At 42.8% G+C, this 15563-nt stretch overlaps 1 protein-coding gene across 1 annotated transcript in view; it reads right to left on the bottom strand.

Moving 5' to 3' along the window:
* Positions 1 to 313: 313 nt before the first annotated feature.
* The window catches only part of LOC144769219 (uncharacterized), a 221179-nt gene continuing 205929 nt past the window's right edge, over positions 314 to 15563 (bottom strand). The window contains exon 11 of the mRNA XM_078653259.1: positions 314 to 358. Within this exon, the coding sequence (XP_078509385.1) occupies positions 314 to 358 (45 nt within the window). The remainder of the gene's footprint in view (positions 359 to 15563) is intronic.

Raw genomic sequence — 15563 nt, 5'->3', positions numbered from 1 at the left:
CCACAGTATGAGACAGTGCACAGAGAATCCCGATGTAGTGCATGATCTCTGTGACAGGTTCATACAAATTCAAATTACTTGCCAGGCTTTAAAGTAGTTCCAATGCTCCCGTTCTCTATGATTTGCCAATCTACATCTGAATTTGCTTTCATCTTTAAATGGCTCTGTACATTGCTTCGGCAAGTATCAAACATTTTCTTTCCAGCAGCATCAATATTGTAGTCTGTTGCATGTTCATTGAATTATTAACAATGTGAAAAGAAAAGTTCTTAAAGAAAGCTACTCAAAGTAAAACAAAATTTGAGAAAGTCTGTTAGAAGGCAATGCATTGTCTTACCAAAAAGTCAGCAAGAGAATTCTAAAGATATGTGGGAAACAGGAGAGGATATATGCACATGATTAGTCATTGTATTAATACACATTGCATGCAATAACACAATTAAATTAAGACACAAGAATTTCTGTTGGCATTTAAAAACCTCCCACTTCCCCATGTGACAGCCCAGTGCCATTTTACATAGAGGACCCTGCATCTATCTACATCTGCAGTCCCACCACTCTGTATTTCGGATTGCTAAATCTCGGCCTGCCTGTCCATAGTCAATTCACACATGAGGTGCTCTTAAAAGGCAGTCCCCGTTTCCTCCTCTGGCCTCATTAGCTCAATGAGCATGGTGTAGCATCAAGCTCCCATGATACCTCCTGCGCACCAATCTATCCCTGCCTTAAAGTCCCTTTCAGACTGGAGTGAGATTCCCAGCCCTGGAAGTGTGCGGGCATGAGCATTTGGGTCCACCATTGTTCAGAAGTTGCAATGCATAAACTTACCTGTCTGCCATTCTGTAAGCAAGATTGCTGGTCCTCTTTTGTGGTGCCTGCACCCTAAGTGTTGCATTCACCTCTCACTTATGACTTTCTCCTTTGGCATCCCAGGAAAAGACAACAGTCTGTCTTTTTTAGGGAATTATGGCCACCGCAGGACTAGGGGCCATCCATCGTGTTTTTAGGTCGAGCATTCGAGACATCTTGTAGATATTTTAGTATATACCTATATGTGTATGTACTTTGTGGGATCTGGAGATCAGCCCTAGGACTTGTCTGCTTCAGCTTATGGACTTTTTTTCTGTTCAACCGCCTCTAACTGTCTTGATAGAAAACGACCAGTAGTGGTCAGTAAAATACCAGGATTGCTTTCTGCTTGTTCAACTGCCTATTTAACTATATTGATGGAAAGCGACCAATAGAGGTCAGTAAAATACCAGAATTGCTTTCTGCTTGTTCAACTGGCTTGATAGAAAATGACCAGCAGAGGCCAGTAAAATACCAGAATCACTTTAGCATTCTCTAGATTCCAGTCCATAGAAATTGTCTTCCATGAGCACCCACAGATAATAATATTTTTTCAATCTTGTATTTTCAGTGATATGACCAATAAAAATAGAGCTTTGGACTATACCATTTCCTGCTGAAAGGCAATATTTCTCTCCATGTGTTCCCATACCTGGCATGTCACGCAGTTTGGTGCTTACTTCCCCTCCATGTTAAAGAACAGTAGATGTTTGAGCACCCAGGCTAATGTGATGCATAACTAAATATATATAAGGTCCAAAACACAATCCCGATTGCATTGCAAATGCTTGTTTCTTCAGCAACTCATTTACACCCTAGTCGAATTACTCCACTTTTCCATATTGTGAGTAGTGAAAGTCATGCTGTCTTCCAAAAAACTTTGCAGATTCACCAATTTCAATATACCACACAAACCTGCAGAATAATTAGTGCCCATGATTCATTTTGTCCTGCTAACCTTCATAGATAGATGGATATGATTATTGTGTGATTAATTAAAATTGTTACACATTTCAATCGCAATTATAAGATAAACTTGCAGAGATATGTTTAAACAAAACTATACTGTGTACTGTTCTATAAAAATGGTGCCGTCAATTTTCGTTTCGGTAGTAACTGGTTCAGGTAATTTTTTTTATTTGTTTTTATTGGTACGTTTTGGAAAACATAAAATGTACAAATAGTGTGGCAACATACTTGAGCATGACATAACGGATGGGAAAGACGAACGGAAAATCACATTTCACAGTATTCAAATTATTAAAATACATTTCCGAAGTATGATGATTTGACACTGGTTGAAAACATAATGAGATCACAGCGGCTTGCAGAAGCTTTATATGCCTTGTTTAGGATATGACAATACACCCATACATTAAATCCATTAAGATACAACACATAACATCGCTAGACGTGGACACACCTAAGAGTCTGGCCTCAAATTTAGCAAGTAAGTTCTGAAGGGATCCCAGAAATCTCGTCGATGGACTGTCGGTAGCACCAGTTTTGCATACTTCCCCGACCATTCCCCACATAGGGCCATGTCCTTCGGCCACTCCCTAGATTTCAGGGCAAGTCTGCTACCCCCATCTCATGTACACTCTACTCAAATATAACCCAGTGTCAGTGAACTTACAAAATGATTTAATAAACTCTTTGACATACCCCAGCAACACCACAGTGGGAGTGAGGAAGCAGGCCTGTCATGTCATCTCGAGTAAGGCAGTTGTAAGGCTTCTTTGATTAATAGAGTACCCAAACAACACCTGGCCTGAATAGAGCTGCTTTGGCTAAGAAAGCACTTTAATTAACATCTGGCTTGAATAGAAGCAACGAAAGGTCATTTATACATCAAACTGGGAACATTAGCATTTAACTCTATGTACTTGAAGTGCCTTTGACATGTAGCACGTTGTTGTTTGTGTTTTTTTTTAGAATACTATAAAGTTCTCCCCTTGCTTTGTGCATGAAATGTTTTTAATATATCTGTATTGATGAGATATTTGTCTTTTTTATAATATTTTATGATTTCTGCTGAATAAAGAATACATGATATTTTTATATTATGCTCTCGGTTTCTTCTTGGTGCTGGCGAGTGGCTTATGATTGGATGTGAGCTAGATATTGTTGTATGCTTTATAAGGAGCCCAAAGGGATCTTTTCATTTGACGACAGTTGTAAGGTGAGAACATAAAGTGTCCACTGTTGGACCCAACCATACTAAAGGAAAGAATCTGTTCCCTCAATACCACACCGCCTGCAAGTAGGTTCAACTTCGGGATAACGTGGTGCAAGATCCATTGGGGAGAGATACATTCTCTGTAGAAACTTATAATCAATTAATCTGTACCTGCCATTGGAGGAGACCTCTTTAATTTGACGGCGGAAGAACCGCCACTGCTCATCAGTTATATCCTGTCCTAAATTGCCCACACACACCTGGCGAGTACCGGGAATCCTGTAATCAGACAGTCCATTTTACCTCTGCATACAATTCTGATATGAGTCTGCATGATAGAGGGTTGGTTAGCAGGATATTCAACATCAGCCACTCCGGGGGCTCTTCTGGGAACAAATCACTGTAATAAGGACATCTAGCATAGTAGCTGGGACATATGTGCAAGAAGTAAATCCACCAGTGTTGCTATGTGTCTTTTTCCCATGGACTGTATAAACCCAGGAAGCTCGTCCAGTTGTAACCCGTGGTACTGTCTAATGGGTAGGTGTTTGGAGTAAGGTAAAGGTATGCAACACAAATCTGTTAATCGATTCTATGCCCGAGCTGTGCACCGCAAAGTGTGACTTTCCTGAGCTGGCCTGTGGAGTTGAGTGTAGGGGACTTTTGGAAGGGGTATAGGAGCCACCAGACCTTCTCGAGAACAACATGGGGGAATGCCTGCAATTATGAAACCAATGGTGGATGAACTGTATTTGTGCCACCAGATAATAATCTTCAAAGTGGGGTGCTGCAAACCCACCATGTCGTTATGGCAGCGGTAGTATGCGCCAACCGATCCTGGTCTAACCCGCCCAAACCAACTTGATCATGAGGGAATGAAGTTGAGTAAAGAAGGCTTTATTTAGAGGCACTGGAATGTTTTCAAATAGATATAGTAACTTAGGCAGTACACTTATGTTTATTAGAGCTACTCACCCTCCATTAACAAGGGGAGGGTTATCCTCTTGTCGATGTGAGGGTGTAAGGCCTGCATGTACCTTCCATACTTCGTCCTGATTATAGTGGGGATGTCAGCACCACAGAAGATACCTGGGGCCTCATTTATGAGGCTGTGCGTCACTTTTACGCCGCTGGTGCGTCACTTTTTGTGACGCACCAGTGGTGTAAAAAATGCGCCTTGTTGCGCCATATTTACAAAGTGACGCTTCTAAGTAGATGCGTCACTTTCTAAACCCACATTATACCTGCACCAGGTATAATGTATGCAAGGGGGTCGTATTGACGCAAGAAAGGGTCGTAGAAATGACGCAGTGAAATCTATGAGATTTCACTGCGCCACTTCTAGGACACAAATGCGTCAATTTCTTACGCCTGCCTCACAGCAGGCGTAAGACTGACGCAGGCCCGTTCACATGGGGCTTGCCCCATGTGAAAGGACACATTGCTGGAGTTGCGTCACTTTTGTGACACACTCCAGCAATGTGTCACTTTTGCACCATACAGATACGTCAGAAATACTGACGTATCTGTAACTCCTTGCGACATGATGCGTCATATTATAAATATGACGCATCCAGCATGTCGCAAGGAGGGTGCAATGAAAAGTGATGCATCGCTGTTTTCACTCAGCGACGCGTCACTTTTCATAAATGAGGCCCCTAGATATTTAGTCATGTCAGTCTGCCATTGTAGCTGACATTGCATGCCGAAACTGGTTCGGGTATAATGTCAGCTAAATATGAACTCTATCTCTGAACTTCGCCTGTATCAATCTTGTGGTGCTTCGCCCATTGATAGTATGCCCACCAACTTTTCCCCATCATGCAATAAAGTGCTGTTCTCTTGATTCAGTTCTTTCAGGGGGCATTTAATAAAAAAAATCAGGCTGCAAGTCGATTAACTTCTTCCTGCAAGCAGCATTCAATGGCCTTGTACCAACATCTTTTGTTTAGGCTTCGGAAAATCGGAAGTAGCTGGCATCGTCTTTCTGTCTTCAATTTCTAGCAGATGCATACAATGTGACTGAGTGGCACAAAATAATGAATGCACCTTGATTCATGTCTGCTAAGAAAATAGGTTCTAACCCATGAAAAGTCACACTTTTATTTTAGCTTTTTGACCTATGATTTGGACCTCTGCATTACAGTGAGCTATTCCAGTAGAGAAAAAGGTGTTACCTGCTGGGGAAAGGAAATCACTGGAGGCAGGGCCGGCTTCCCGCCCGGACCCCCTCTTCCGGGCCCCCTACCTACGCTCCTTGCCCAGGGCCACCATGAGCCTAGAGCCGGCCCTGCTGGAGGAGAGTCTCCCTTCTGGTATTTACTGTCAAGCTTCCTGGTGACAAAGGATAGCCTGGCTGGATGTGCTATTTCAGGCTTGAGGAAGCTGGCCAACTCACTGAGCAAAAGAGGTAATGGCAGTGTACCTTGTAGGAGATAAGTGCCATGCAGGAAAGACAGAAATCTGTGACCATTTGGTTTGGTCCTTTAAGATTAACTGCTCTGTAGTGTAAACGGGAAACAACCTTTACAACGCAGTCATTACATTGCACTACCTTTCCAACGCAGTCATTACACCGCAACATCCTTTACATCGTATGTCATTACAACGCTGCCATTACATCGCATGTCACTACAACGCATGTCATTACAATGCATGTCACTACAATGCAGGCATTACATCTCAAGTCATTACAGCGCATACCATTACAACACATAGTACCCTTACACTATCTGACACTTACCCTACTACATGTACTGTTGCACTCACTGGAGTTAGAATAGTAATTTTGTACCCCTACATTATCCAACACTTACCTTAAATGCGATGTAATGGTATGTGTTGCAATGGTATATGTTGTAATGGTATGATGCGATGTAATGGAATGCGTTGTAAAGGTGGTTTCTAAAAATGCGATGTAATGGCATGCGATATAAAAGAATGTGTTGTAAAGGATGTTGCAATGTAAAAACAGGATTGTAAAGGCATGCATTGTAAATGTATGCGTTGTAACGTCATACATTCGGTGTAAACTACTTCAAATTCTAGGAAATCCATTAAATCTGTGTAGCGGTTGTGGTGAGGGGTTTTTGAACATTATGCTCATGTGAGCGATTTCCATTTTCCCACTGTTTCCTTGCAGAAGGGAAGAAAAAGGCAAAAAAACTAGTGCGGCTGTTCCTGAGGAGCCATGGCACCCGGACAAGTGGGTTTCCCAACAGTTTTTTTGAGCCTTCCGTGGCATAAATCACCCAGTAGGGAAATGACGCGTGCCCTGTAGTGGGCGTGCAGTAGGAATAGGACACCTGTGTAAAACAGGCTTCTTAGGCTTAAACTTTGTAGGGGCCCTAGGGGAATAAACCTCATATGAGAGGCTCATGGGTGCCATTGAACATCTTTGGAGTAACAAGGTATCTTAAGTGTGGCCAACGTTTTGTTGTTTCTGCAGGAAAATACTTTTTGACTGATGTTTTTGGCTTCCCATAAAATCTATTTGGGCTCTTTACTGAAAGACCTGATGTGAAAGACAGAGCCTGCACGCTTTTCTAAATGATTGAAATGTTAAGTTCAGAAACAGTTGCCCTTCCTTATTTATCATATGGAGTATCTCCAGGCCTGTTGGCTTAGCATCATAATCTCTGGAAAGACAAATGTTGATATTGCTGCCTGTTTCAGGGAATGCTTTGGTTTTCCTGTTTAGGTCCAGCAGGTGCACAATTTGGCAATAGGAACATCACAGATACAGTCACCAGACTAACTTTTAAGTGATTAGATTTCATTTGTGATACACCTTTGAAGTAGATAAGACTGAGGAGAGGTTTAAATTCTTAATTCAGACAAGAGCATGTTCATATTCTCGTGTACTGTTTTGCAGTTTTTATATTCTGTGCATATGTGTGATTTAATATAGTAAATGTGGCAAGTATTCATTGTAATACTTTTTCATTTCCAAAGTAAGTGCACTGTCGGGACTATATTGAGTGCTATTGGTTGTGCTACTGAGTTCTGAGTTTTCATTTCCCATCACCTCCCTGACGCAGCAGTGAACTTAGGGGCAGATCTATGAGGAAGTGCTGTAGCGTGGCACCGCAAGCCCTTCTGATGCGCCACGCTGCGGCACTTCCGAAGCACCGGGATGCAACATATTTACAAGAATATGTTGCATCTCTGTGCTTTCCTGTTGGCTGGTGCACACACTGCAGCCATGCACCACCAGTACGTCATGAAAAGTGACGTACTGGTGGTGCAGGGAGCTTGTAAATCTGGCCCTTAGTACCTGGAGCATCAAGAGCTGAATCAGTTTGTTTGATGTTGAAATTAGAGTAACAATAATACTGGAATCGACAGACACCAGTTAGTAAGAACCTCAGTTGGTGCGATTGAGCACCAGTAATACCTGGATGCCCTGGGACACCCCGCACCGCCAACACCAGCCCTCACAATGTTTTCCTGCCTATGCAGTACCAAAGAACTATTCAGTTCAGTTCACGAAACTTCATTCGGTATGTATAAAACAACCATAAAAGTATTCAGGAGAAGATACAAAGCAAATCATATTGCGCATAATTTTTGTAGAAAATTAAAAAAGGTAAGATAAAACAACACCCGATAAACATCATGATATCACAATTAATCATGCGAAGGGCGGATAAAAAATATTAAAAAAGATACGATTTTCATCTAAATTCCACAAATTCATCACTGTGTCGGTGCGACAACATTTCTATGTATAGTAATCACATTTGTAATAAAAAGTGCAACATTAAGACAGACCTTAATATCATTTCGTTCAAACATATATTTTAGAGCAGCAATATGCTATCTGATACCTTGTGCAAGCAAAAGTGGTTTTAAGTAATAGCGTCTAAAACTTGAATAAAAGTCACAAAATAATATAAAGTGCATAGTGCTTTGCTTGCTCTAGCCGTCACATGGACAAGTGGTCATATCTGAGGGATACGTTTTCATGATGGGGAGGACAACTAAATGATGAGCAAATTCCAATCTAAACCTGACTAATACAAAACGATGCATTAAGTAAGAGGTATAAGTTAAGTAATCTTGGCAGACATCCTTTAACGTAAGTGTTAGATAAAACATGACAGTTGATTTCCTTCTCTCACAGTCCATCGGGGCCTCCCTTTTATAAATCAGAAAGGTTTCTCGGATAGACAGTTTGGGAAGTGATATTATAGTCAGGGACAGGAATCTTAAATAATTTATTATAAAAAATGTTAATATAGCTTAGCCAGGGAATAGTCAGTGCATTATCCATAGACAAGCAATCTAAAATAATTGACTTGGTAAAACTGATCTCGTCTTTGGACCAAATGGAACACCAAAGCAACAGGGGACTGAGTGAGACTATATCTGTAAGATGTTGTAGCCCTGCCTCCCTATGAATAATCTTGGAAGAAGCTGAAGTAGGCAAACAATGTAAGCATTTGATGAACTTATTTTCCTCAATCTGTAGTAGCCCCACTCACCGGCCCCATATGTGGTGATAGAAAAAACCCTGGCCCTATAGATTGCTATAATCTCCTTAATCCGCCGGGAACCCGACTTGCACCTAACATTTAAAAATTCTTGAGACCATGAGCCATTGCCTGAAAATATGATACCTAGATAGCAAAAGGTATCAACAGTAACCACTGGGGTATTGTCCATAAAAATGTTTCTACATTTCTTGTTCCTTGCCCCACAAATCATTGTATAGGTTTTGTTTTTATTAACAATAAATTTTCTGGCAGCAATAAAATCCCCAATTAAACGCTGTACCCCACCAGGGTCCTAGCCAATAAGACAGCATCATCTGCATAGAAAAGCACTGGTGGAGAACGCCCAGAAACTAAAGGGGCGTCTGCTTGCACTGCTTGTAAGGTCTTATCCACCCCGTTAATGAACTGGGAGAATAATAAAGGGGCAAGTACACCACCTTGCCGAATAACACATATAACTGAAATGTAGTTAATACATCCACCTCGTGGACCATAGTATACTTTACATGCTAATTTCTCATATAAACGTAACAGAAAGCAAATGATAGGCCTGGGCGCTCCCATAGTGAGAAGAGTTGACCAGAGAATGGTGTTTTCAACTAGATCGAAAGCGCTGCTCAAATCAGCAAAGCAGAGGTACAGTCTACCACCTTTAGCACATGCATATTTACCTATTAATAGGTCCAGATTTATGTATTGCTCTAGCGTCCTCACACCTTTCCTGAAACCAAACTGTACAGGCGAAAGTGTTGACCATGCAAAAGCCCTTTCCTGTAATCTCTTAAGTATGATTTTTCTCATTAATTTTACAGATGAGTCTAAAAGTGAAATTGGGCAATAATTCTTTGGTTCTGATTTATTAACCTTTTTGAAAATTGGGACAATAGTATACATTCCCCATGAAGGCGGAATCACTGTTGTTGAAGACATATTAAAAACTCTGGTTAAAATTGGGCCCCACAGATCGACAACGATCTTAAAAACATCTACTGGGACTCCGTCTGGACCTGGGGCTTTGCCCCCTTTACTTATCATCAGGGCCCATATGACTTCCTCTATCATCATATCTAGAGGTAAGTGGGACCAAGTCAACTGTTCCTTCCTTATAATATTCTCCATTCATGCAATTGTGAAAACTTCAGATTTCTATGATTATCTTTCTTTCCCATGATCAATCATCCCCCTACCTATAGGTACACCTCTACTCTTTGATGCTTCCCCCCTATTTTATCTCCCTGAGATGTGCTTGAGTGAAAACGGAGGATTCTGGATGCAGTATCTTAGCTATTGCATCCTGACTGGGGCCTCCAAAAGGCATTGAAAAACCCTAGGAACAGTCCTTTTCCCTCCTATGCCAAGACTTTGTTTCTCAGACAGATAGTACAATCAAAATACTGCATGGGCCTCCAAAAGGCATTGATAAACCCTAGGAACAGTCCTTTTCCCTCCAATGCCAAGACTTTGTTACTTCAAACAAAATAATGCATACATTAAATCAGACGGTATCTTTTTCTCTCATGATGTTATATGGAACAAAACTCGCTGCAGATTTTTCACACTGTGAAAAAACGATAATATCCCACAGGAAAAACACTTTGTTAAGAGTGCATAAAAGAAAACTTCATATCAGCATCTGCAAGAATGAAAAAGTCTTGTTTGAATGCTTTGACATTAATCTTCATAGTCACTCTTTCTCATATCTTAAAAATGTGTAGCATTCAATCTTGCACCTAATGTCTTCCATGCCTCCTTCCATTCATCCTCTGCTTTGCCATTCACACATTTCCATTTCATTTCCCCCCTCTATCAGTTTAAGTTGACTCTCCAAACTTTCCCTGACATTGCCATTGCTTACCTCTTCTCACTCTCAGATTCCAGCTTCCCATGCTAGTTTTACTGCCTCTCCTCAATCCCTTTTCCGACCAAAGGCCAAAAAAGTATTTTGAGCTAGCTCTCCCAAACTATCCCTGAGAGTGTCACCAGCGCCTCACAGGAGGTAACAGAAAGGGCCTCTCAAGCTAGTTCTTCTAAACTGCCCTTAGATCCCCTTCCCTCCCTTCCCCCTTCTGCTACCCCATCTACAGTGAATGTTGAAAATCTACCTGAAGTAGGTATGCAATCTGCCCCAGTGACCTCTTCACCTGCTCTTTCTTCACCCCTTCCCTTCCAACCACCCCCTTTAATGAAAACACAATTTGTCCTGACCTCTGCTAGACAAAGCAATCTGTGGCTCTACCTCCGACTTCTCCACCTCTTCCTTTTCTACAAATTCCTTTCCTCTGTGGCCTGGCCCTCTCAGCTCTTTTAGATAAAAAATCTCGGTGGTTAACCTCTCTTCACACTTCTTCTCTTTCCATTTGCTTTTCTCCACTAGGGTAGGTCAGGAGTTAGTGTATTAACAATAAACTTGACGCAGTCATAAAGAACAAAGGGCCCGATGTAGGTAGGCAAATACCGGTCGGTAACGGCCGAAATTCGGTAATTCCGGCCGTTACCGACCGGTATTTTGATTTTGTGATGTAGGGGCATGTTAAAATACAGATTTGGTCATTTTACCGATTCGGTAAAATACCGACTCTGTAAAATTACCGAATCTGCATTTTGACATGTAGGTAGCACTTAAATCAGTGCTACAGGGGTTTAAGAAGTCGTTATTTACCACCAACTAGAAGTTGGTGGTAAATAATGAAAACCCCTTAAAAAGCATTTTTTTTGCTTTTTAAACAGTGCCATGTTGCAGACATACATGCCCTAAGGGCATGTATGTCTGCAACATGTGCACCCATGCACAATTGAGGGGTGCAAGAGGGTGTCAAAGTGGCACCCTGGCACCCTTCAATGTTTCCCCCTATTACCGAATCGGTATTTACTGATTCGGTAATTGACATTCATTCCTATGGGCCTACAGGTTCGGTAATTACCGAATTCGGTAATTACCGAATCATACCGATTCGGTAATGATATCGATAAATTTACCGAAATCTCGATTGACAGTTCTTAAATACCGAATCGGTATGATTCGGTATTTAAGAATCGGTAATCTGGGATTACCTACATCGGGCCCTATATGCCTTGGAATCTACTCCCTATGTGCAATCCTCACATTGGTCAGCCCTCCCCATTCCATCACCCACACTGTCAACTACCACTTCTCATCCTCCTTCAATCTACGACATCCCAGAATCGTAGAAACCTTACCTCTGCGCTGAATGACAATATCCTTCAAACATTGTCAAGATCCATGTCAGCTGCAATCCCTTTCCTGAATCTGAGCCCTACACCACCCTATACTGTGCTTACTTTGTTTATTTATATGTTTGTATAGCGCTTGAATCGACTCCCGGAGGAGTATCTCTGCGCTTAAGCGGGCTTTGAGGAGGGTTGAAGACACTAGCATACTTAATAAGTGTGAAACAGAGAGGTCTTTAGCAATTTTCTAAATTTTGTGTGTTCTGGACAGAGTCTAAGGGAGTCAGGGAGATTATTCCAGAGGCGTGGGCCGAGGTAAGAGAGGGCCTTCCCTCCCAATCTTGCCCTCTTAATAATTGGTATTTCGAGAAGATTTTTACTGCTGGAGCGTAGAGCACGTGAAGGAGTATATGGTAGGAATTTGTCCGCCAAGTAGGAGTGGCCCATATTTTGGAGTGCCTTGTGGATAGTACAGCAAGTTTTAAACTTAATCCATTGGCAGATGGGCAGCCAATGGAGCTTCACCAACAAAGGTCGCGAAGGCGACCTAGGTGGCGCATTCTGGACCAGTCTGGCCGCTGTATTTTGGACTACTTGAAGTCTGCTTAATAAAGAGTCATTAGCAGAAATCAGCAGCCCATTATAGTAGTCCAGGCAACTGATCACTATAGCCTGGACTAAAGTTTTCTGGGTGGAGTCAGGGAGTAACGGAAAAACTCTTCTGAGCATTCCGATTATATGGAAGCATGAGCCAGCTGTTTGAGTCACTTGCTCTTTTAAACTGAGGGCCTGATCTAAATGGATACCTAGATTTTTTACAACAAGCTTGGGGACAGGGTTAGGACCCAGATCTGATGGCCACCAATCAGGGGTCCACAGAAGAGGGGCTTCGCCAAACAACATCACCTCTGTCTTTCCCACATTACATTGTAGATAGTTGTTTACCATCCACTGGGACACAGCTTGCATTCCATCAGAAAAGGCCCGTTGGACCGCAGTTGTAAGTTTACTGAATGGAAAGAGGAGCTGCGTGTCGTCGGCATATGAAACGGGGATGAACCCGTATGTCCTCAGGAGACTAGCCAAGGGGGCGACATAGATGTTGAATAATGTAGGGCTAAAACAGGAGCCCTGTGGCACCCCCTTAGTTAGTTCCATGGGGGTCGAGTGATACGGGCCGAGATTGAAAGTCGCGCGCCCAGACATAAAACTCCTCATCCATGACAAAGCTGGTCCCCTTAGGCCCACCTCGTCCAATCTTCTGAGCATGATGTCATGGGACACATTGTTGAACGCCGCGGATAGATCCAACAGCACCAGAACCATAGAATGTCCTTTGTCAAGGGACATTCTGATGCTATCGGTCACTGAAACAAGTGCAGATTCGGTGCTGTGCTTGTGCCTAAACCCGGGCTGGGAATGATCTAGACATTCAGTTTGTTCGATGAAGTTAGACAGATGGGTGTTAACGTGTTTCTCCATAAGTTTGGTCAGATATGGAAGAAGTGAGATGGGGCGGAGGTTCGACAGCTCTCACCATGGGGTATTGGAGTTCTTCTGAATGGGTCTTACCTGGGCCATCTTCCACTCCCGTGGCACCAGACCTTGTGTGAGGGAAAGGTTGACAAGAGACTGAACTATATGGCTCAGTTGTTTAATCAGGGATGGGAAGATTTTAGCGGGGATATAGTCAGATGGGGAGCCAGATTTGATCTTGCACATCAATGCTTCAACCTCAGTTAAAGTGAGCAGCACATGGTTGACCGATTTGAGAGCATGTGAGGACTCAGAGTTGCTCACCGTATTTCCCGTCATCAAGATTTTGTCATATATCACCTCTATTTTATGGGAGAAATAAGAAGAGATATCATCACACATTTCTTGAGAGGATGAATCGATACTTTCACAAACCTTAGGTTTAATAAAGGTTTGTAATATTTGATACAGCATTTTAGATGAATTTCCAGCTCGCGTTAATTCTGATGATATGTGCATTTTCCGTGCAGTCTTAATGTTTTTATGATAGTTGGTCAAAGAGAGGTGGTTTTGGTTTCTGTCTGCCTCAGTATGTGTGGTCCTCCAGACCCTTTCTAGCTTCCTACAAGCTTGCTTTTGTAGATGCAGCTGATCTGTGAACCAAGCTGTCTGGCGCTGGTTAGGGTGGTTCATGCATACTTTTAAAGGGGCTATGTGGTCAATGGCTTTGGCAATAGCCAAATTATATTTAGATAGGGCTATCTCCATATTGTCAGCAGCTTCAAACTGTGGTTCTATAAACACACTTTGAAAGTTATCTGCTGAGAACTTATGCCACTGTCTTCGTGAATAAGATGAAGCCGGGATCCATTTTTTGTGTACAATCAGGTCATGCATGTGGAATTCAATGGTAGAGTGGTCTGACCAGTTTACTTGTCTAGGGGGTTCACATTTAATTGTGGTAGAATTGGAGAATACCATGTCCAATGTGTGACCTGCTACATGTGTAGGGCCTACATTATGCTGAACTAGTCCTAATAGGGACAGGTCGGTCATGATTGTCCGAGCATCCACATTTTCAGTGCGGTCACTATGGACATTGAAACCACCTAATAGTAGAAAGTTATTACCTGAGTTTATATGCGGGGCCAGCAGTTCAACTAATTGCAGAGAGAAGTTGGTCACCGATCCAGGAGGGCGGTATACCAATGCCCCTTTCCAACATTCATGTGTGGGCGCATCTATCCTGAAGACCAAAACTTCCATGGTTGCAGTACTACATTGGTCTAAAACTGAGATGTTAATGCCATCCTTATAAATGATGGCAATACCACCCCCAGTTTTAAGAGGTCTGTCCAATCTGATCATTTTAAATCCTTCCGGAATACCTAATGCGATGGCAGGAACCGAATGAGGTTCAAGCCAGGTTTCAGTTAGGAAACCCAGTTCCGGCTGAGCTGAGGAGATAAGATCCCATACTTCCGTGGAATGTTTGGGCAAGGAGCGGACATTACACAGCAGATTTTTCCACCCTCTCTGTATGGTATCTGCGAGGGGCAGGATAGTGTAATCTGGATGAGAGAGAGAAGCTTGAAACCAACAAAATCGACATGAGACTGGACCTTCCGTGCATGGCAATGTCTTTGATACACAGCCCAGGGCTGTTGCCAGCTGTAAACTAAGAAGATCCTGTTTAGTATAGTTAATTTGTATAGAAGGTTTATAATCAATGGTGGATTGACCAGGATCTCTGGCATATGGAATCATCCTGGCGCGGACGGGCGCATATGGGGTTGACTCTGGCGCGCCGCCGGCGCGCCCGCTGCGCCCGTCCGCTGCGTGCTCCGCCTTCTGGGTGCATTTGTACTAATCCTAACAGCAGCACTAGACCGCCAACCGCCCAGAAATGAGCACTTCCCTCCACTCAATCGGGACGTGAGCCCGTGGTGGACCGGGGACGGAGGCCGGAGGTGGGGCTTAGCGTGCGAGCAGCAGGTCAATTAAAACAGGTATGTTGATGCAAAACAAATAATGAAAACGAAAATAATATTTTTAAAACAGAAGTGCCAGAGAGTGAGCAGCTAGCGCTGGGTAGCGTTAGTCCTAGCAGCAGTCTTCCTACCTCAAGCGCGTCTGCTGCGCGCTCCGCCTTCTGGGTGCATTTGTACTAATCCTAACAGCAGCACTAGACCGCCAACCGCCCGGAAATGAGCATTTCCCTCCACTCAATCAGGACGTGAGCCCCTGGTGGACCGGGGAAGGAGGCCGGAGGTGGGGCTTAGCGTGCTAGCAGCAGGTCAATTGAAACAGGTATGTTGATGCAAAACAAATAATGAAAACGAAAATAATATTATTAAAACAGAAGTGCCAAA

Source organism: Lissotriton helveticus, chromosome 7, assembly GCF_964261635.1.
Source record: "Lissotriton helveticus chromosome 7, aLisHel1.1, whole genome shotgun sequence".
NCBI lineage: Eukaryota > Metazoa > Chordata > Amphibia > Caudata > Salamandridae > Lissotriton > Lissotriton helveticus.
This window is presented reverse-complemented; position numbering and strand designations above follow the sequence as displayed.